General features: G+C 48.7%; 1 protein-coding gene and 1 pseudogene across 1 annotated transcript; both read right to left on the bottom strand.

The window, feature by feature from the left end:
* Positions 1 to 4,322: 4,322 nt before the first annotated feature.
* ELOA (elongin A) lies at positions 4,323 to 21,039 on the bottom strand. Its single transcript, XM_053898813.1, has 11 exons — positions 20,855 to 21,039; positions 16,003 to 16,059; positions 15,067 to 15,173; positions 12,483 to 13,668; positions 11,985 to 12,099; positions 11,076 to 11,231; positions 10,885 to 10,982; positions 9,563 to 9,743; positions 9,116 to 9,227; positions 8,231 to 8,406; positions 4,323 to 6,948 (listed from the first exon to the last, which is right to left on the bottom strand). Exons 1-11 carry the CDS (start codon positions 21,005 to 21,007, stop codon positions 6,887 to 6,889), a joined length of 2,403 nt encoding a protein of 800 aa, XP_053754788.1. The 5' UTR covers positions 21,008 to 21,039; the 3' UTR covers positions 4,323 to 6,886.
* Positions 15,523 to 15,688, bottom strand: LOC128776055 (U4 spliceosomal RNA; annotated as a pseudogene).
* Positions 21,040 to 21,691: the final 652 nt, after the last annotated feature.

The following is a 21,691-nucleotide window of genomic DNA, read 5'->3' on the forward strand; positions in this document are numbered from 1 at the left end:
CTTAGCTTAGTGGCCAGTGCAGTATTCTTCATTCGTCTTGGAAACCTGAGCAGCACGGGTGGGTGCCTCCCTTAGCCTGGGTCCCTGAGTTAGGATGATGTAAAGCGAAGCCCCAACAGACCCAAATTGGACATATAGTTTCAATGAAAAACAGACCTTTGCTGTTTTGAGCCACCAAGACTTAGGAATTGTCACTACAGCATGCCCAAGTCCAGGGTTCCGTATCCTCAGCACTATTGACATTTGGGGTCAGATAATATTTTGCTGGGGGGGGGGGGGGGGCTGTCCTGCATGTTGTGGAATGTGTAACATTTTTGCCACGTGTCTTGGTAGGGGTAGAATCACCTCCGGTTAAGAATGACTGCCCAGCCTATCCTAATAGTCTGAATATCCTGCCAGTCCTAAGTAAACCCCATTTAGGTATGATTTTCCGTTTTATTTTTAAATTATATTTATTTCTCTTTGAAAGAGAAAGAGAGAGGGAGGCAGAGGGAGGGGGAGAGAGAGCAGGCTCCCCGCCCAGCACAGAGCCCAACACGGGGCTTGATCCCGTGACAGTGACATCATAACCTGAGTCGAAATCAAGAGTCAGACGCTCAACCGACTGACTGAGCCACCCAAGAGCCCCTGTTTCATTGTTTCGATATGCTGTTAGATTCTGCTAATATTTAGGGTAATCACGCCAATATTCATAAATAAGATTGGTCTGTAATTTTTCTTTTTTTTGGTTCAGTCTTTATCCATTTTCCATGTCTGCGTTATCCTAATTTCAATAGCACTTTCCTTCCTTTTCTTTGCTTCGGAATAGTTTAAGTGGCGTTGGTATTACCTGACTTTAAGGTTGAAAGAATTTCCCTATGAAACCATCTAGAGAAGAGGCTCGACAACCGGTTTGTCTATTTCTTCTGTGGTAAGGAGGCTGTTTAGACTCTAGGTTTGTCTATTTCTTCTGTGGTAAGGAGGCTGTTTAGACTCTAGAGGAGTCAGCCTTGGTAAGTTGCTTTTGTCTGGGAACTTATCCACCCCATACAGGTTTCCTGATCTGTTTCATACAGTTGTGGCTCAGGGTTTTAAAAACGGGGAAATTTTACAAAGAAGTCTAGATTTCTGTCTTGTCTTTAAACTTCCAAAGATATAGCTGCAGGTGGAGCTATAAATAGCTTTCATTTCCTGTTTCCCCACCCCCCCTCCTACCATCTTATGCCAAATTCCTGGCATGTGAGTTGTGATTCCTGAGACAAGAAGGAATTAGGTAGAGTCTGCCTTTTTCGTGGCTGTTAGGGGCTATATAGCATAAGGGCCTGAAAGAATAGACGGCAGTCCAAAAACAGAAAAGTTGAAAAACCCTGTCTGAGGCAGCATCGACTAGGATTTGGGTTATGAGGAAGGACTTGCTGACCTCTAAGTGGTTCTCAGCTCGTGACCCTAAAGCTTCAGTTCCCATCAATAGGAAATAAAGCTTTTCCTTTCATTCTAAATTTAGAGGGAATGAAGGAAGGACATTAAAACGTATTGAGCTCCCTTTCTCTCATTGGATCTTTACAAGAATTCCTATGGGGTGTGATCATTCCCATTTTACAGGTGAGGAAACTGAGTCAAAGAGGGGTCACAAAGCTAAAGGATAGTGGAGCCAGGATTTGAACCTGGACCTAACTCCCTTTAAAGCTCATGCATTGTTTTTCCATTACACTAGGCATTCCCAAACCAGGCTGTTCATCAAACTCACTGGGGAAGGCCTATGAAAAGTACTTATCTCCAGATCCTACCTCTGACCTATTTGAACAGATTTCTGCCATGGGGCCCAGAAATCTGTATTAAAAAAAAATTTTTTTTAAAGTTTATTTATTTTTAAGAGATGGAGAGACAGAGTGTGAGTGGGGAAGGGGCAGAGACAGAGAGGGAGACACAGAGTCTGAAGCAGGCTCCAGGCTCTGAGCTGTCAGCACAGAGCCTGACGCGGGGCTCGAACCCACCAGCCATGAGATCGTGACCTGAGCCGAAGTCCGACTGAGCCACCCAGCGCCCTGAGAAATCTGTATTTTAAACAATGATTTGTACAGTTATCTGGTTACTGTTTTCCTCTACTAGATGGAAGCTCCAGGAAGGTAAGGGCTGTGTCTGTCTGACTCAAGAACACGGAGCGGGGGCAAAGTGTACTGTGTGACCAGATGTGTAAGCTTCCCAGCTCTGACCGGTGGGCCAGCTGCAAAGAGCTTGTGGCAAATTAGCCAGGGCAGTTCTCAAACTTTTTAATAATGTACATTTTAAGAATTACTTATTGTTCGGAGGCGCCTGGGTGGCTCAGTCGGTTAAGCATCCGACTTCAGCTCAGGTCATGATCCCATGGTTCGTGGGTTTCAGCTCTGCATCAGGCTCTGTGGTGACAGCTTGGAGCCTGGAGCCTGCTTTGGATTCTGTCTCCCTCTCTCTCTGTCCCTCCCCCACTCACGCTCTGTCTCTCTCTCTCAAAAATAAATAAACATTTTTTAAAAATTTAAGAATTACTTTTTTTTCTTTTAATGCACACTCTGGGGCCCCAACCCCAGAGATTTGAGAGTTGAGAAACAGAGGTGTAGCTATATTAAATTTTGATGTCTGAACTTTCCACCCAAGTTTTTGAAAGGGGTAAAAATAGTAGGCATCACAGAAAGGGAAGTCCAGGAGCCTGTGAGGACAAACTGCCTGTTTCACCATTTAGCCAAATAATCTGAGAGAGACTCCAGTGGATGTAGAACCCTAGTGGAGATAGGCTGTGAAGGGGACATCTGTCAAGGTGATAAGCCAGCGAGAGGGTTCTTTTGGGCATTAATTACATGCAACCAAGAGAAGAAATCATTCTTAGCGACAGTTAGGGGATCTTTTTGCATCGGAGGTCAGCTTTGCTCCAAGGGCCCAACCTGGGGACGTGTGATTATATAGGAGATGGGTAAATGTCACTGACAACACGTGCTTGGGACAAAGGCCGACACACAGCGCTGCTCACTACCGCTCATGCTTGTGTCAGCTTGCACACCTTCTCTGTGCTTCAGTCTTCTCATTTTAAAAATGGGGCCCTCGGGGCGCCTGGGTGGCTCAGTCGGTTAAGCGTCCGACTTCGGCTCAGGTCACGATCTCGCGGTCCGTGAGTTCGAGCCCCGCGTCAGGCTCTGGGCTGACAGCTCAGAGCCTGGAGCCTGCTTCAGATTCTGTGTCTCCCTCTCATTCTGACCCTCCCCCATTCATGCTCTGTCTCTCTCTGTCTCAAAAATAAATAAATAAAAAAAAAAAAAAAAAAAAAAAATGGGGCCCTGACCACCTACCATGAAAGATCACTGTGGTAACCGAGCGAGCGTATAGGAGTCAGAGCAGGGCCTGCCCCCCGTGGCAGGTGCATCCCCAGTGGGCCCGGTGACGCTTACCGGACCGCGTGTGCCAGACTTGTGTGCCACTGTGTGTCCCAGGGTCCAATCCGGGTGCTGGCTCCGCAAATGCTGAATTAATGAGTAAGGGACACGGGGCTAATTTACAAACTCCGGGTCGTCATCCATCAGATCCCATGTTCCATCATTTAATGTACAGAACTTCTTACAGTGAGAATTCGATCCAGTAAAGGCTGGGAAGAGGTAAGCCCACACACCAACAACGCCCTCTTCAGGAGAGAAGGGTAACAACAGTGTGCCGCTGGGGGATTGTAGGTTTGATGCAAGATCCAGCCCGGTCTCTGCAGGGGCCGCAAGCTGCAAGCACCCGAGCCCTGGCTCCTGACGCTGGGTAGTGATGGGTAGTGCTGGGTAGTGCTGGGTAGTGATGTCCGGACGCTGAGGCTCCTGCAGCTCAGCCAGGGCCAACGCGCGGGTGCTTATCAGGTCTTTGCTGACACGACCTTTCTGCACAAGTTGTCATCATGCTCCTGTTAGGAAGTCAGCGGAAGACGGAGACGCACCCGGTCCTTCCCACCCCGCAGTGACCGACCGACAGGTAGGGTGGCACACACTTTACAGTCAGAGAATCTGGGTTTCAAATCCTTTCCTTTGCTGCAGGTTGGCTGTGTTATTTCATCCTTGAGCCTCAGTTAATCTCTCAGTCCCAGGATGACAAGGGACAATGTCTGGTACCTGCAAGGTGCTTGTTTTCATCTGAGTTTCCTCCCTCTGCTCAGGGCTTCTTTACCCTGAATTCCCATCCCCCAGTCCTGCTTTGCTACAGACCTAAAACCCAACATCCTTGACGAAGCCCAGGCCAGGGATTAAGCTCTCTGCCTCACAGCCTGGGAACCAGACACTCTGTGACCAGCTGCCATTCCGGGACATGGTAAGGGAGAAAGGAAAAAAGACCACAGCGCGTGGAGTTTTGTTTTGTTTTTTATTTAGACATGGAATTGTCCTTCCTTTTCATATAACTTATCTAATTAAAATATTCATCTTGGTAGTTACCACAAAAAAGTAACATAGAAAATTGTATTTACATTTTGGGACCAAAATACAAAGGAAGAGCAGGCAGATACCTTGCTCTGTTCCCTCCCACTTCCCGGAAAGAGAAAGCCCGAAGAAACTGCTCATTACACCAAGGATCACAAAGGGCTCATTTGTAATTTGGTGATTCGATTCGTATGTAGTGTAGCACAGGAGAAACAAAATTGCACACGTTTTCACAAATGAGACCAAAGGTTCGACATCATCCTGTTTTGTGTCTGCTCTGCAGCCATTTCAATAACCCAGGTGAGAAGGTTGTTCAGAAATTCGGCTTTTTCTCTTCCCTCCTTACTCTTCTCACCAAGTCACATCCCTGATGCAGACACTCTTGGAGGAGGAGGAGGGAAAGATCTGGCTCTACGCAAACAGGGCCGATCAAAAGTCTTTATGTGCTAAAAATGGGTAGTGATGTCGGCGTGAACAAACAGATGTCCTTTCCTTCCTCCCTGCCTAAAGACTCCTAACAGAGGAAATTAAATCACACACAACCGAATCTGCAGTGTGAAATACCGGTTTCAATGACAAAGACTTGAACACGCGGCTAAGAGACAAATTCAAGCTGGTGGACACCTACGGGAAGCTACTCCAGGCCAACAGATGTCTGGCACCTGACCCAGATGTTCACTTGGCATTCGGTAAGAGGCCTCCTAATACCAGATTTGGGGAGCAGGCCCGGGCTGGGGGTGGAATGCAATACAAACGATCAACAGAAATCATGTTTTCCCCAATTCAAAAACACAGCAAATTAAAACAGGGCAACCCTTGTGTCCTGTTGCAACAGGCACCCTGCACAGCAACGCACGCTGAACAATGCAGCTTCTGCTGCACAGATTCTCTGCCGGCTCCGGAATCTTCAAAGTTAGCCTGAGGTCTCCGGGATGGTTAAAAGCAACGGACCCCATATTCTGGGCTCTGAGGGGGCTTGTCAAGAGGGAGCCTGCCAAGCTCCCGACGCTGTCCTACTAACCACGCCCTCAGTCTACCCTTTGGGTGTCTTGAGGGCAGGCACCTCAAACTTACAGCATCTGCTTCCCCTGGGTCACAACCAAGCGGGTTCCTACTAGACCAGCGCTCTCCAGCAGCCAGGAAGAGCGCTGACACTGGCCTCCTGAGTGATGTCGTTCCTCTGTCAGCTTGCAAGTGAGATCCTCCCTTCTCAGACCTGATGGGTGTCCCCCGCGTTCTCCCCCATCCTGACACTAACAGCTCAGACACTTTGCCTAAGTGGGCCGTTCCCTCCAAATTCTGGCTTAAACACCCTAGAAGTAGAGAGTGCTTCAGCTGCAGAGTTCTCTGCAAAACAGCAAATTCCTGTGCTCTCCCAATCACATGATCTTACCTTTTAAAAGAAAGGCAAAAACAAAACCCATTTCCAACACAGCATTACAACCTTTAAAACCACTCACTTCTGTTAGCAGTTCACAGGGAACACGAGATTAAAGTGCTGGCTTTTCAACCTCTGAAGTTGTGGCGGGTGGGGGCGAGGGGGGGGGGGCACAAAAAGCCCTGCCGTGTGTTCGTGTCTCCCCCCTGCAAGCGGGGAGGAGGGAAGATAGGGGAGGGAAAAAAGCCCTAAAGTTTTGCATCAGAAATTGTAAAAATGTTGGGGTTCTGTGCAAATTGATCCCCCAAGTTTCTGTGTCCTCTAGTGAGCCTCAAAAAAGTGGGAACTGGCAAAAAGGCTGGGGAAAAGACTCGAGACCTTTACAAATAACCTCCTTTAATAAATACTATTTAATGAGGAAGAAAGAGATGCACCTGCATAGGAACTCAAGCAACACTGAGAAGGGCCTCCGAGGTGGAGCTCAAACACTCCACGTCGAGGCGGCCCTCTAGGGCGGGCAGCCCAGGACCCGTTCCTCACCCTCCGTGCAGCAGGCAGCACACAGGCTCTGAGGATGCCCAGCCCTCCCTCTGGACCAGGGTCCACTCAGGAGAGCTGAACTGGGACAGGGGAATGGCTTTCACTAGGTTTTTATCTAACTGTAATAAAGAACCCTGAAAATAAAAGGCTAAGTGTTTGGTAGAGGACCTAAAAAAAAAAAAAAAAAAAAAAAAAAAAAAGGAAAGAAAAAAAGAAAAAAAAATACTGGGGGTAATATAAATACAATCTGGGGGCAATATTTATTAATTAAAACTATGTCTTATGGTTTACAAAGAAGCTAATTAACAACAAAAGTATAATTGACCTTAAAATCCTCAGTAAGACTGAGGCTTCACATCTTCTCCAGAATTCTGAAGTGTTCTCCAGGCAGGGAGGCAGTGGCTGCGGCACACAGGTTCACAGGTGCCCACACCTGCAGACCGTGCAGGATTCGGAGACCAAAAGGTTCCTCGGAGCAGAGGATTCTGGTCTCCTCTGGAAGTTCCATTCCCCAACCCCCATTGTCCTTGTACTCCTCCCCCAGATTTCATCTCCAAGGCGAGTCCTCAGTTTATCGTCGGGAAAACCTGTTCTTGAAGGCTTTAATCGTCTTGGCCATCATTGGGGCAATTTCTGTGGGAAGAGAAATAAGGCGGTTGTTTCAGATTGTGGCAGTTTAGACACACACTGTGAGTGGTTCACAATCAAGGCCAAGCCTTGCTGCTCTTGGCTCTGCACTACCAGAGGAATGGGTACAGCGGTAGCCCTTTCTGATTTCTAGCACCACAACAGCTCCACTTCCTGAGCACCTGCCGGGCCCCTGCCGATCCCCGGCTCTAATTCCAACCACGTCCCCAACCTCCCAAGAGACCGGCCGACCTGCCCCTGGTTGTGCAGGAAGCGAAAGGACTGGAATTTAATACCTAAAGGCCAGCCTGGGCCATAATTTTACTCTGTTCCACCACCCCCCGCCGCCAGTATCCAAACTAGCAAAAAGCAGCCCCTCTCACTCCCATCTGTCCAGTGCGGCAACAGGTCTAAGATGTGCTCAGTGCAGACATCACTTGTGGACGGCTGGCCTGCCCTCTTGGATGCTTAACCTGAGCACAGAAGCTTCTGCCAACACTTCTACCTGCCCGTGGGTCTTGAAGCGAATCCAGAAGCATGCTTTTTTAAATGTTTATTTTTGAGAGAGACAGAGAAAGAGAATAGGAGAGGGACAGAGAGAGGGAGACAGAAGATGTGAAGTGGGCTGTGCATTTTAAATGTTTATTTTTTTAATTTATTTTTGAGAGAGAGAAAGCATGAGCAGGACAGTTGTAGAGAGAGAGGGGGACAGAGGATCTGAAGCGGGCTCCGAGCTGACAGCGACGAGCCCAGTGTGGGGCTTGAACTCACGAACCATGAGATCGTGACCTGTGCTGAAGTCAGATGCTCAACCAACTGAGCCACCCAGGTGCCCCTTACAGAAGCATACTTTTAACAGGCAGACACCCCCTTAGAATACTGGGGACAGTGTATGGTAAAACTTAATAAAATATAAAATATGCATAACTAGATATGAAAACACAAAACTCAGAAGCTGGAATGATAGGTCGTAAACCCTCAATAAGATGGACTACAAGCAGTTAATAACCGTCACGAACCCCTGGAGAAACGTTACCCGCCTGGAGAAACAGGTTTACACGTAGGTAAACGGAGCGGCGTGCCAAAATGAGTATTCACCGCAATCGTTATTTGCAAGAGAACTCGTGCACTGCAACCAAAGCAGGGGAAGGAGCCACCCACATCGAGCCCAGCCATGCGCAGAGCACGTATGCCTCGTCTGGCACGCACGGCATAATACGGCGATAAAGATGCTACAGAGCTCAAACACTGTTTTGAAATATCTGGGCGTGAACCCCAAGTCACTTACTCTTCACAGTCGGTTTCCTAGGATCATAGGAAACAGTGCTGAGCACGGGAGCCAAGTGGGCACCGCTGGTGCTCGGACCATCATAGGCGGGCTCCTCGGGGCTGGCGCTGAAGCTGTTGCTGCCACTGCCGGAGGGAGTGTGGCTGTTTCCTGTGGGGTATGGGGCCGGCTTAATCCTGCAACACAGAGCAAGCTAGTTAGTCCCGAGTGTGACGGATCTGCCCTCAGCACCGACAGCCTGAAGCCGGCCTCTCTGAGGAAGACCCAGTTTTGTGGCTCTGACCAGTGGACGCGAGCACCCGAGATCCTGGTGATGACACAGAGACGACAGAGTTTAGCCCTTCAGAATGAATGATCATCTCAACTCAATTTTCACCCTTTAGGTGTGAATCTGTATTTTTCAAATGCTAATGTGACTTAGATTATATAGTCATCACAGCATCATGGTTTATTTAATTTTTTTTTGAGTTTTTAAAAAAGTAATCTCTACCCTCAACATGGGGCTCAAACAACCCCAAGGTCAAGAGTTGCATGCCCCACTGACTGACCCAGCGAGGCATCCCAGCCGCCGTTGGTTTAAATGGGGAAAGGGGAAAGCACGAGGGAGTATCTCCCAGCAGCCAGGTCCTGTTCTCCATTGACTCTTGACCTCCCGAGAGGCAGGAATAATTGTCCACCTACGCTGCAGTCACGGAAGTGGTGGCTCGGGGAGGGCACGTGCTGAGCTGGTCAAGGTCGGCCTCCAGAACCCTTGACCTGCACTGCCATGCTCTCACCCCAAAAGTGAACTGCTTCCTGCCCCTGGGCTGCCTCGGAGGGTTGGGTAACAAGCTCCCGGGGTTCTTTTCCGCGGGCGCAAGGAGACCCTGGAGGTGCAGAGCTCACCTAATTTTCTCAGGCACAGCTGCTCCTCCGGTTCCAAACTTCTCCTGTCTCCGCCGAACATCACGAGGGGGCTTGGCCACAGAGTTGACAAAGGCCATCTTTGCCTGCCGGCCTGTAGAGAAATACGGAGATCGATACCTGCCTTTTTGAGCAGAGACGCTGCTGTTCTTTTAATAATCTACACTGTTAAGAGACAAAACCTTCCCAGGTGCTCCCAAAGCTAGGAATTATCAACGCTGAAAACCCCTGTAGGCAGTAAGTGTACTGACGGAAGACACGCTCCATCCCTGCGCCCCTTCTGCAAAAGCAGGCCAGATACAGGAGCCAGAGGCTACATGAGCCCAGCCCACCAAGGCCCTGCTGTCGATCAGAGCACAGGGCTCACTGTTGCACCAGATCACCTCATCCTGCTCGGCTCCCCACTGCCACCCCCTCGCCCCCCTTTACCTTTGGGCTTATTGGCATGTGCAGATCGGATATTCTTTGTCAGTACTCGTAGCCGCTGCTCCCGGGCATCCTGAAGCCGTAGGTACATCTCCCGCCACGTCTCATACTCTTCCGGCCTTTCTTCCTTAAAGTCTCGGTGACAATGAACTTTCCATAATTGATCTGTTTCCTCAATTAATACCTAAAATCAGAACCAGGGCATCATTTATATGTAAGCACTCTGACAGATTTCTTTTCCATCCTTCATCACCTCAGGCTGACCACTTTCCTCCTAATGATTTTTTTTGGTCCTCGTAGTAGTAGTATATTAAAATACCACAATTCTAGGAAAAAAAAAAAAAATCACTATATTAAAAACACGTTAAGGGGCATCTGGGTTAACCCAGGTTGGTTAAGCGTCTGTGCTGACAGCACAGAGCCTGCCTAGGATTCTCCCCCCCCCCACCTCAAATAAACTTAAAAATGTTAAGTGCAAGGCACTGTACTAGCTGCTTTTGGGGGGTTGTGGGACTAGGAGAGAAGACAACACAGAAACTAGCTTAAGGTCAGTCTTTCTCTGGGGCTCCTGGGTGGCTCAGTCGCTTAAGCATCTGACTCTTGGTTTTGGCTCAGGTCAGAAGCTCATGGTTTGTGGGTTTGAGCCCCATGCTGGGCTCTGCGCTGACAGTGTGGAGCCAGCCTGGAACGCTCTTTCCCCCTCTGCCCCTCCCCAGCTCGTGCTCAAGCTCATGCTCATGCTCTCTCTCTCTCTCAAAATAACTAAATGAACTTTAAAAAGGAAAAAAAAGATTAGTCTTTTCCTTTAAGGAAACCAGTGACAGGTAGACCTGGGATGAAGTCACATCCAGGCACTTCCCCGGCACTCCCTGCAACTGTCACCCGCAAGGGTTCAGAATTAGAGACAGCCAGCTAATGTGATCAAATGACCCGTATGTCCCGGCGTTACAGGAAAGATATCTGGACAGACCTGGACGCCTCTGGGACACACCCAGCCGACCTGTGCTCTTCTATGTTCACCAGACACCCGAGTGTCGAAAACAAAGCTCTGTCCCCGCCCTGGATCCCAGAGGCCGAGCTGCCAGAATTCTCCCTTGACCTGTGACCAGGCGAGCTAAGGAGAAGGGTGGGTAACGTTTTCCCGGTCCTTTTGAAGCTCACTTTGAAGCCAGAGCAGGTGCTATAAAAACACGCACGTTTACAGGCCCACAACAGTGAACCGACCCGTGCCACCGCCCTTCACCCACTACGGATTCAGAGACAAAGCTGCTTCTGCAGACGCGAGCCCGACGAGGGCCCTCTCTGCACCCAAACAGGACACTCACGTGATTGCATTCCTCTATGCGGTACAGTTGATCAGGCGTACACCTCTCCAAAACGGGTTCGAGAACAGAATACGGGACGCCTCCCACTTCAAAGATCGCTGCAGAGAATCAAAGGTGGAAGTGTCGAATACTGGCCGGCCCCCCGCAAGGCCACAACGGGGTTAAGAGCAAGAGAAAAGCGTGGGACTTACAATCGATGTTGTTTTTAAGTACCCGGATGCACTGCTGGTGCAAGGTCATCATTTTGGGGAGATAGGCACACTTGGAGCCAGAATACACCTGCATCTTGGAATTCATTCTCCGTCCGGTGAATCCAGCTTCTTCCTCTTCCTGGGGTGAAGACAGTGCTGCAGGGCAAGGACAACAGGACCGCGCGTCACACAGGGCACTAAGCTGTGCAGGGAAAGCTCTCCTTCTCTCCCCCCTCCTCAGCCTCCCACTGCCCTTTCCCAAAGGCCACCAGGGCTATTGGTTTTTTGTGTGTATTCTTCTAGCGAGACTATGCAAAAATAAGTAAATATGTATTTCATTCCTTTTTCACCGATTAAAAAACCCCCACTATCAACTTTTTTCATTTGCCACATTTTAGAAATCATCCTATGTCAGACACAGACCTTCCCACATTTTTTACAGCTGTACAGGAGGCCACTGTGTGCGTGACCATGGTTCATGTGATTTGTCTCTTGCTGAGGGACCCTTATGTGGCTTCTAATTCTTCTGCTATTAAAACTAGACCTTTTTTTTTTTTTTAAAGATAAAAAGCTCACGTACAACATATGAAGGGTAGCTAGTAACCGCAGCAAAGATTTACTGAACACTCACCATGTGGAAAAACCCAGAGTTAAGAGCTTTACCAGCATTACCATTTTTAATCCACTTAGTAAGTCAGACACCATTATCAGGTCCACTTATGGAGCATGAGACTGAAGTCCAAGGAAATGATTACCCAAGTTCATAGAACTTGAAGCCAGAGCTGGGATTCACACCCGAGCCGTCAAACTCCAGAGCCAAGGACACTAGAAAGCTCACCCAAATCTTATGACATCGCGAACAAATTTTTAAAATCTTTGCTCCATTCAGAAAAGAATGCAGAAAATTACCTTTTCGCTTTGGTGGGAAGGAGGACATCAATTCCAGGGTAGGAAGCGGCCGGTAATTGGCCTGGATCACGGGTAACGGGAGGTCTGGCAACACGGGCAATGCATCAGCGGGGACCTGCGGCGAGAACACCAGTAACTGGACAGCCCGCCGGGCAAGGACAGCTCCCCGCCCTCGGCCGACTGCCAGCCGCGGTGACCAGGCAGGCGACTTCACGAGCAGACCCAGGCTGGAGGAGGGCCGTCGGTCAGGTCTGACACCACCGGGGGCAGGAGATACACCGGGATGGGCCCGGCACAGCGGGACACCTCCGAAAACACTCGTCTTGGGTACTAGCTACACCCTGGCAGCACCTCCAAAGGCCTGGAGGCGATTACTTCAAACTGAAACGGCAGGCCACGAAAAAGCCAGCCAAGCACGACAGCGGCAAGACAAGTCCTGGGAGCTGTGCGGGGCCAGATGCTCTGACTGGGAAGCCACCAAGGGGCTGAAGGGCTTACCTTTTTCAGCTTGGCTGAATCGGCTCCAGCTGGCTGAAGCTTCTCGGACTTGTTTTCATTTACCTTAGGTAATTTCTGAACGGAGTCCAAGTTTTTATTAGTGCTTTTCGAATCAGTTTTTTTAAGTCCTTTTTCTCCGAGAGTCGTGGCTGAGGCTTTCACAATCTTTTTCTTTTTCTTCCGGGGCTGGTCGTAGCTGAGGTAGGACTCAAAAGACATAGTGGGCTGCTCAAATTCATCATCCATATCTGCCTCCTCAACCTTAGGGAGGGAGCCCACTGACTTTCTATCCGAATGAGAAGTTTTTACCTTCCCTTCTGAAGTTTTTAGGTTGTTGGAACCCCTCTCTTTCACCTTGGGCAGCGGGTCTCCCGCCCCCTTTCCTACATCTAAGCTGTCTAGACTCTGCTTATTTTTGTCCGATTTGGTTTTCTCTGGGTCTCTGTGCTTTGGCTTGTTTTTAAGGTGGTTGTCTGAAGCAACTTCCAAGGGGGGTAAAAACTTCTTCTTGGTGCTGCCCTCTTTCTCCTTCTCTTTCTTGACACTAGAGGGTGGTTTCTCCTTCGTGCTATCCCCTGAGAGCGGCCTTCGGTTTTCCTCTTTGGAGACAGACTTGTGTGATTTCTCTCTGCTCAAAGACGCCTTCCCGTCTCCCCTGGCATCCACTGGACGTTTTTCCTTGTAGGAAGATCTGTGCTCCTTGTTCTGACTCACAACCCCTTTCCCCTGGGGATCCCCCAGGTGTCGGTCCTGACTGACCCCCAGTCTGTCCTGAAAGGCATTACTGTGGCCTTTCCCAGGCTTCTGATGTGGGACAAAGGGCTCATGATCTTCCTCCGGGGATCTGTAATGGTCTGTGGACATTTGATGGGGACTGGCAGATGACGGAGGGGACTGAACATGGCCGTAATCAGAAGATTCGTGGTCTGAAGAGTAAACGGGGGAAACTCTATGGCACCTCTTTCTCTCGTCTCTCCTCTCTTGAACGTGAGACACTTTGTGAGTTCTCTCAGGTTCCGAGAGTTTCCTGTGTTTTTTCTGCCTGTGATCAGGACTATAGGATTGGCTACTGGAGGCTTTCCAGTTTTCCTGGTAGTCCCCCTCTATCTCCTCCTTCTGAACAGCATCCCTGGGGCGCTTCCGGGAATTGCTCTTGTCAAAGTCCTGTTCATCAGGCTCGGAGTTTCTAAAATAAAAGAAAAAGCAGATAAAGCAGATATAAATCTCAGTGTAATCCTTGTTCAGAGGACAAAGTCATAGAACCTGAACCCACAAAAATAGATGGAAACAGATGCAGAGTTAGAAACAAGGCCTTGGGAAGAGGGTGAATGGATTCTGCTCTATGATACTCCACTGTTGTGAGACTGGGAAAACTCAAATATTCAACAGATGGAAAACGATACGTTTAAGTACAGGATACAAAGATCAAATATCTTGAGGACATGAAAAATGCTTTGAAGTTTTTCAAAACAGGGACAATTTAACTTGTTATGTTAAAAAGGGGGCTGGGGCGCCTGGGTAGGTCCACAGGTTAAGGGTCTGACTCTTGATTTTGGCTCAGATCATGATCTTGTGGTTCATGGAATTGAGCCCCGCATCGGGCTCTGGGCTGACAGTACAGAGCCTGCTTGGGACTCTCTCTCTCTCTGCCCCTCCCCTGCTCACCTGTGCAGAAGTACACAAAATAAATAAACCAACCTTTAAAAAAAAAAAAAAGATGGGGGTAGGTGCTATTGGGACACCTGACTGGTTAGAGGATGCCACTCTTGATCTCAGGGTTTGTGAGTTCAGGCCCCATGACGGGTGTAGAGATTACTTAAAAATGAAATCTTAAAAAAAATGGAGGGGAGCGGGCCATTATTTATATAGTTTGTTCCCAACTGTGTACAAACATTTTTTAAAAAGAGGGGAGGGGGGGCGCCTGGGTGGCGCAGTCGGTTAAGCGTCCGACTTCAGCCAGGTCACGATCTCGCGGTCCGTGAGTTCGAGCCCCGCGTCAGGCTCTGGGCTGATGGCTCGGAGCCTGGAGCCTGTTTCCGATTCTGTGTCTCCCTCTCTCTCTGCCCCTCCCCCATTCATGCTCTGTCTCTCTCTGTCCCAAAAATAAATAAAAAACGTTGAAAAAAAAAATTTTAAAAAGGGGAGGGGAATGTCTGGCTCTTAATTTCAACTCAGGTCATGATCTCACAGTCGTGAGATCAAGCCCTGTGTTGGGCTCTTCAATGAGTGTGAAGTGAAGCCTGCTTGAGATTCTCTCCCTCCCTCTCACTCTGCCCCTCTCCCCTGTGTGCATCACACACTCTCTCTCTAAAAATAAAAAAGAGTAGAAAGAAACATATCAAAATACTAATAATGCTTATGTTCGGACGGTAGAATTACAAAAAATTTTCATTCTTATTTCCATTTGTTAATATTTTCTAAAATCCTATAATGATCATGAATTATTTTTATAATCAAGGCCAAATAAATGTTTTCAATAAGAAGGCAGAGAAGGAATAATAAAACGTATCCTGTCTGTAAACATTCTAGGTACCATATTGAAGCATGAGGTTGAGCAAACCTACAGAGTAATCAACGTTCTTACCGCTCCACAGGAACCAGCTTCTTCCACTGGGCCACTAGGTCCCTGGCAAAGCTTCCGACATGCTCGTGTTTTCGTAAGCTATTTACTGTTTTCCCAACCCCGGTCTCCTACAAATTTGACAGAAGAATTGTTAGAGGGTTGTGGAACTAGGCTCACAACTTTCTGAAGAAGTAAGGCCTCTTGCTTTGAGAAACTCCTTCCTTAAACATATGTTGCAAGTCTCAACACAAAATTACTTTGTGTCTATGCCTCAAACCTCTAATGACACACAGTAGCAAAGCACACGACTCCAAAGAGAAAAAACAATATATTAAAATACTTCCAGAACTTTAACAATAAATAACAAGAGTGATTATGGCAGGTGGCAGGCATTGAGCTAAGAGCTTCGCATACAATGTCTCAATGAGTCCTTAGAACAACTCTGTGAGGCAGGAATCTGTCCAGTTATTAGCCAGAAGTCCTAGAACGTGGATCTGAATCCAAGACTAAGTCAAAGTTCTTTTAATTTTTTTTTTTAATTCTAAGATAAAATTCACCACTTTATTATTACTTTTTTCAATTAGCAATAATCGTACCTTGGGTAAACCTCATTGGCCATGATAATGCCACACTGCGCAAAGCTCACTTTAACCATTTTAAAGTGTACGGTCTGTTGGTTTCCAGAACACTCACAATACTGCACGACCATCACCACTGATTCCAGAACATTTCTGTAAACCTACAGAGAAACCCCATTCCTCCCAACTTCCTCCACCTCCCTACTTTCGGCCTATGGATCTGCCTGTTCTGGACATTTCACATAAATAGAACCATACATTATGTGGCCTTGTGTCTGGCTTCTTTCACTTTCAAAGCCCATGCTTTTAACCTTACTGTACAATCCCTCCCAGTGGGAAGGGGATGGAATATAGTTATATAATATCTAACAGTTCTTACCGCAAGAATGTCTACTGTAATAGGCAAAGTGGAGAGTTTCTTCAAATATTTCAAGAGCTGTAGAGAGAATAAAATAAACATTAATTTCTATAAAATCAGAATCACTCACTGGAAGATAATATCTGACAGTTAAGTGCTTATTGAGTTCTAAGTGTTGTACAGTAATAAGTATGGTTATTATCTCTATTTTACAAGTGTGAAAACAGGCTCAGGAAAGTGAAGTTACTTGCCCCAGGATGCAACAGGGGCCAGATACACGCAGGTCTGTGGCTTTGGATTGCCTGCTTTCAATTACTGTGCAACACCAAGGTGAGAGAAGACTTAAAGAGACCCAGACCTGCCAACTCTAACAAAAATCAACAACTATCACTGCCCCAGTTTTGAGAGAGAATTTCTGAGAAAGGTACCAATTTAGGGACATTACCCATGAACCCAGCACAAAGGAGAGTAAGGAGGAGAAGAGGTTTCTCCAGGAAAAGGGTATCATGTTTCCAGGAAGAGTCGCAGTTCAACAGAATTGTTTTTTTGATACAAGTGGGAATTTCAAGACCTGCGTCAAGTTGCCAGAATCAGAGCTTTGCTGGTGCAAATGGTGAACACAAAATGTCTGGGTAGATGAGAAAAGTGATCTGGGTTTGGCCACATTTCCTTTCTGTAGTCCTAAAAGTAGGTCAAAATCAGGATAGCAGAGCTGTTGAGACAGAGTTCCGGAGTTGGGGACACGCTTCAGTTTGGCCCTGTCATCGCCCTGCTGGGCGATCTTGTGCAAGTCATTAACCTTCTTGAACCTCAGTTACTTCATCTGCAAAAAAGGAACTGATCCTGTCTCTTTACAACGTTACAAGCTGTGAGGATTCTCAGAGACAAACCATGTGCAGTCCTGGGCCACAGTGCCTGGAATAGTAACAGTGACTACCCTTACATTTCAGCATCAGATAACAAGATCTGCCCCCTTTCCACCAAAAGAGCTCCATAAATGTTTTTGTTTTTGTTTTTTAATGCTTATCATTAATCACTTCATTCATCCACTGACAGCTCTTTCAATGTCTCCCCTTGATCGTCAACCAGAGAGTCCTCAGCTAATTCCTACTTACTCCATTTGTACCCTAAGTTATGACTGGCTATACCTCTTTCTAGGACACGTGTATATGGATATAAAACACACTTAGCCTTCAAGGGGTGCTGCAGTGTACAAAAAATAGTAACTGTGACTACCTTCACGTTTCCGCATCAGGTAAGATCTGCCCCTTTTCCACGTGTAAACCAGTCTGTAATTGGTATGCCATATTGCTATTAGGTGTAGGACAAAGTATGTTCTTCCGGTCATTCTACTTCAATAATTACTCAACTCAGTCTCTAGGCAGAGCAACTGGATCACAAGTGATAATCTTGTTTGAGAATAAATGAGAAGCCAAGGGATGTATCTAGGGAGTTTCACCTTCATAGCTGAATGAAAATTATTCTCCACTTCAAATTTGATTACGACCATCATCCATCCGACTCAGGATAAAGTCTATGTGTGTTTCTGGTCACCCAAGCTATGGGTGCAAAGATTAATGCTAATTCCATTTGTTAAAGGGAAATTCAGGGTCATCGTAGAGGTTAAAAATGGGTTGTGTCCCCTAATGCCATTCCCTGGAACATATTTATATATCATCTATTGTGTGCCCGCTACTATGCTAGTAAGTTCTTACATGTGTTACTGCGTTTCATCTTCATTAACCAACTCTATGAAGGGGATACTTTTCTCCCCATTTTAGATACTGAAACAGTCCAGTAAGGTTAGGTCACTTGCCTAATGAGTTAGTAAGTCAAGTGTGTCTACAAAAGCACGAACTACAAAGACAGGAGAAACATCCAACACAATGACACTGTCCTTAGAAAATAAGAAAATAGAACAGGAGCTTATGTGCCTGGAAACAAAGCTGAAGAGCTCGTCCTCAGTATTACCTTGTCAGACGGTTTAAAGTTCACAGAGTAAAGGAGGTCACCACAGGGAGTCCCAGGACCTCTACAAAGCCAACATACACAGATGGGGCCAGAAGTCACCGAGGGAGTGTTCACCTCAAAGCCTAACGCTAATTGTGAAGTGTAAATGCTGCCTTTCTGCTTTGCTTTGGGTTAGCAGGGGTGACTTGAAAGCAGACAAAACTAAAACCCTGGAGATTTTCAAAGTGACTGCGTGCACCATAAGAGAAAAAGGGCTCCAGAGCCCTTCTATTTTCAATGAGGTTCAAGAAAGAACAAAGCAGTACCAAGGTAAAAGCACTTTGGGCATCCTCAGGTAGGTGGAAACTTGCTGTTATCAAACCAAGGGACCAACTGCAGAGTGTGCAAGAACTGATAATAGCTCACTGAGAAACGCCAAACATTTGCACAGTACACGCTTAGGAATCTCAGCTGTCCTTTGCACACCCCTTCAACCCAAAGAGCAAAAAGATGTTCGTGATGTTGACCCCTTGTTCTCCACTTGCTATCTGTGTTCTCCGTAGTTTTCACATTCAAAATGTAACACGGGACAGGTAACTTTACCACCCCTGAAAACTTGTTTCCAATTAAATGGTAGGAGCCAAGTGACCCTGACCTGATACCTTTTCCTCAAGTAAGCCGACATCACTGATAGACTTAAAGCAGAAAACAAAGTTACAGTTAAACACCTATGTTTAATAGGAGTAAATCCATGAACATAGGTCTGGAATCAACCCTTTGGCTAATAATGGTTTGAAAATGCGAGTTAGCTGCAAAGTCAATACTGCTATATAATCATCTTGCAATTTCAAGAACAACCTGTGGGAGCTTGTTGGGTTAACAGAAGGCTGAGAAGGCCAGTGTGCCAGCTTGCAGTTTTCCCCTCTGCAGTTAGCTCATTTCTGAATGCCAACTATTGTGTCCTTTGCAAAAAGGATCTCCCAACATTTTCTCATCTTCATAATGCAAACCCAGGAGTTCTGGATGATCTGCGATCTGGGAAGTGAAAGCCCAAATACTCACAATAATCACTAATAATTCGAGTAGGATGAGACACCAACAAACCTTTTCCTAATTTGAAATTTCACGCACATCGACTACTAGAAGAGCTACTTCAAAATTTAAATTCCAGTGGAAAAGGACTATGGATACTACCTGGCACCTTTTTTTTTTTTTTTTTTTTAAAACCTTAGAGTAATAAAGACCAAACTGGCAGGGAGGGGGTAGAACATAATACTGCTTTAAGGTTTTAAAAATCAGTCACAAACCTACAGTGTTCAGGAAAACCAGCTAGTGCTGGGAAATAACGACCACTTATTAGACGTCCACAAAGGGTTATTGTAAAAAGAAACGTCTGGCCACTAGGAACTGAAGCTGCTACAGAATATATAACATAAACTGAAAGCATTTACGTTTCACAGATTCAAAACTAAGATGGCTTCCTGAGCCATACCTCTTTGAGCCCGGCATGCATAAGAAGTTAAAGAGTGGCCTGATGGTGAGCTACAGTGTATAGCTTTCAGAAGTGGAGAAAAAAAAGCCACCTCGGCCAGGCGCCAGGCTCGAAACAAGGCGAAGAGAAAGGAGTCCTTCAAAAACAATCAATCTGTAGAGTGGTGATTAAGATCTACCGAGCACTTCCTATAAGACTGGCCTTCCCCCCCTGAGTGGAGTCCTAGGAAGCAGGTGAGCAAACAGACTCAGCAAAGAAGTCCCCAGTGTCCATGGCTGGGAAATGGATTAGAACCCAAACGCTACGGCCACTTCATCCCCACTCCTTTCCTCCATTACTCGGTCTTCAAAAGGCACTCTGGGGCTCAGAGATCCAACTCAGGACCTGCACACTCCAGCCAGAGTGCTCAGGGGGAACGTCTGACACCTAAGTGTTTTCATCAGTGGAGTTCAGTTTTCAAAAAATTCTAACATCCAGACACTGTCCCAGACACTGAGAAGCGGGATAAAGTCGAGAGAGTGGGAGGAATGCATTTAACTTAAGAAAACCGTCTAAAAAACAAAACCAACCCCTCAAAACTCGCTGAGTGCAATTAAAAATGGTTGCCCATCGTGCACAGCAAGGAGGAAAGGTGGCTCTTACCTTTCCATCAAGGCCAGAAGGAAACGAGCTGCTAACTCCTAACCTTTTTTTTTTTTTTTTTTTTTTTTTTTTTTGGTTTGTTCCAATTGCAACCAAGTTCTTAGGGGTACCTGCAGCTAGGGGACGCGAGGTTTATTTTGTTTTGTTCTGAAAGGATTTACTGAGAAAGCGAAAAGGTCCGCGATCTCGCATCAAGCCGGAGAGCCGTACGAACGTCTCTGAGAGACGCAGGACCCCACACCGAGCCCAGACTCCACGGGAGCCCAGGCAGAACCGGCTCCTTCTCCCTCCGGACAAACGTCCGAAGACACTGAGCCATCGCACACATTTCGCAGCGAGAGGGTCAGCTCCAGCGAGCCCGCCCCGCGGGGAAAGCTGGCCCGGGCCGCCTCCGGAGCGGCTCCGGGGGCCCCGGCCGGCTCGCCGCGTCCGCAAGGAGCGCGCCCCTGCCGCCCGGAGCCCGCGGGCGCCCCCGTCCCGGGCCCGGGAGGCGGGGACGCCGGGAGCTGGGGGGGGGGGGGGAAGGGGGGGGAGCGGGGGGGGGGGTGGGGAGGGAGCCCGGGCCGGCCGAGGCCCCGCGCCCTCCGTGCGCCCCCCGCCCTCCGCGTGGGCAGCGGCCAATGGCCGCGAACTTCCCGACCCAGGCCGCAGCCCCCGGCGGGGCCTGGCCCCGGGTCCCAGCCCCCGCGGCCCCGGCCGATCGGGAAGGGGCCGCGCCCGGGCCCGCGACCGTTACCGGGCCGCGCCGCGCCCAGCGCCCGCCCCGCTCCGCGCTGCCCGCTCGCTCACCTTCTTCGGGTCCGGGTTCGCGGCCAGGCGCGCCTGCAGCTTCTCCACAACTTGGAGCGCCGACTCCGCCGCCATCGCTGTCACTGGCGCGGCCTCCTCGCCGGAACTGGGCTCGCGTCGCGTCCTCGGGCCGCAGCTCCGCCCTCCGTGCATCCCCGGCGGAGACGGAAGCGACTGGCCCCTTCCGGGCCTCGGCGGCGGCGGCGGCGGTGGCGAGGCTGGGGGGGGGGGGGGGTGCCGCGGGGCGCGGGGGGCCGGCCGGCTGCAGGCCCCGCCCCCAGGGCCGGGGGCCGGGTCCCCAGCTCCGGCGCGGCGGCCGCGTGCGGGCAGCTGGGCCGCGTGGGCCCGGTAACGCCGCTCGGGTCCTCGGCGCGCGGAGCCCACGGCCGACCCACCTCTCCGCCGTCCGGGCACCGCGGAACGCAGCCCCCGCGCCGACCCTGCCTTTAAGTGCCACCCTCGCCACGCCCCCGGGCCGTGAGCCACGCCCTGATTCACACCTGTCAGCGGTTCCGGGCCGGCCCACAGGGAGTGCGCGGAGCCGAAGGGCAGCCACTCCGGGTGGAGCGCGCTGGGCGCCAGTGCTCCGGCGGGCTACCTTAATTTCACCCTCAGCGCAACCCCATTTTACAGATGAGGGAACAGGCTCGGGGAAACCAAATTAACCCGCATGTGGTCACACAACAGGAAAGAGATGAAGCTGGAATGTAACCTGAATGGTTTGGGTCAACCGTGAGGGCACGTCTCTGAGTAGATCGAGGAACTGAGGGCCACAGGGAGAAAGGGATGTGAAGTCAAACAACTCAGCTACTTGAGGTCCTATAAGCACCATGTAAA

This window comes from Panthera pardus, unplaced genomic scaffold (genome assembly GCF_024362965.1).
Source record: "Panthera pardus isolate Hobbes unplaced genomic scaffold, ASM2436296v1 HiC_scaffold_11, whole genome shotgun sequence".
Lineage (NCBI taxonomy): Eukaryota > Metazoa > Chordata > Mammalia > Carnivora > Felidae > Panthera > Panthera pardus.

Coding starts and splice junctions, on each gene's coding strand:
- ELOA (XM_053898813.1), bottom strand. CDS start 21,007: ATGCACGGAGGGCGGAGCTGCGGCCCGAGGACGCGACGCGAGCCCAGT. Junction 11,232..11,984: donor CTTCCCACCAAAGCGAAAAG/GTAATTTTCTGC, acceptor CTTGCCCTGCAG/CACTGTCTTCACCCCAGGAA. Junction 9,228..9,562: donor ACATGCCAATAAGCCCAAAG/GTAAAGGGGGGC, acceptor ATTTCTCTACAG/GCCGGCAGGCAAAGATGGCC.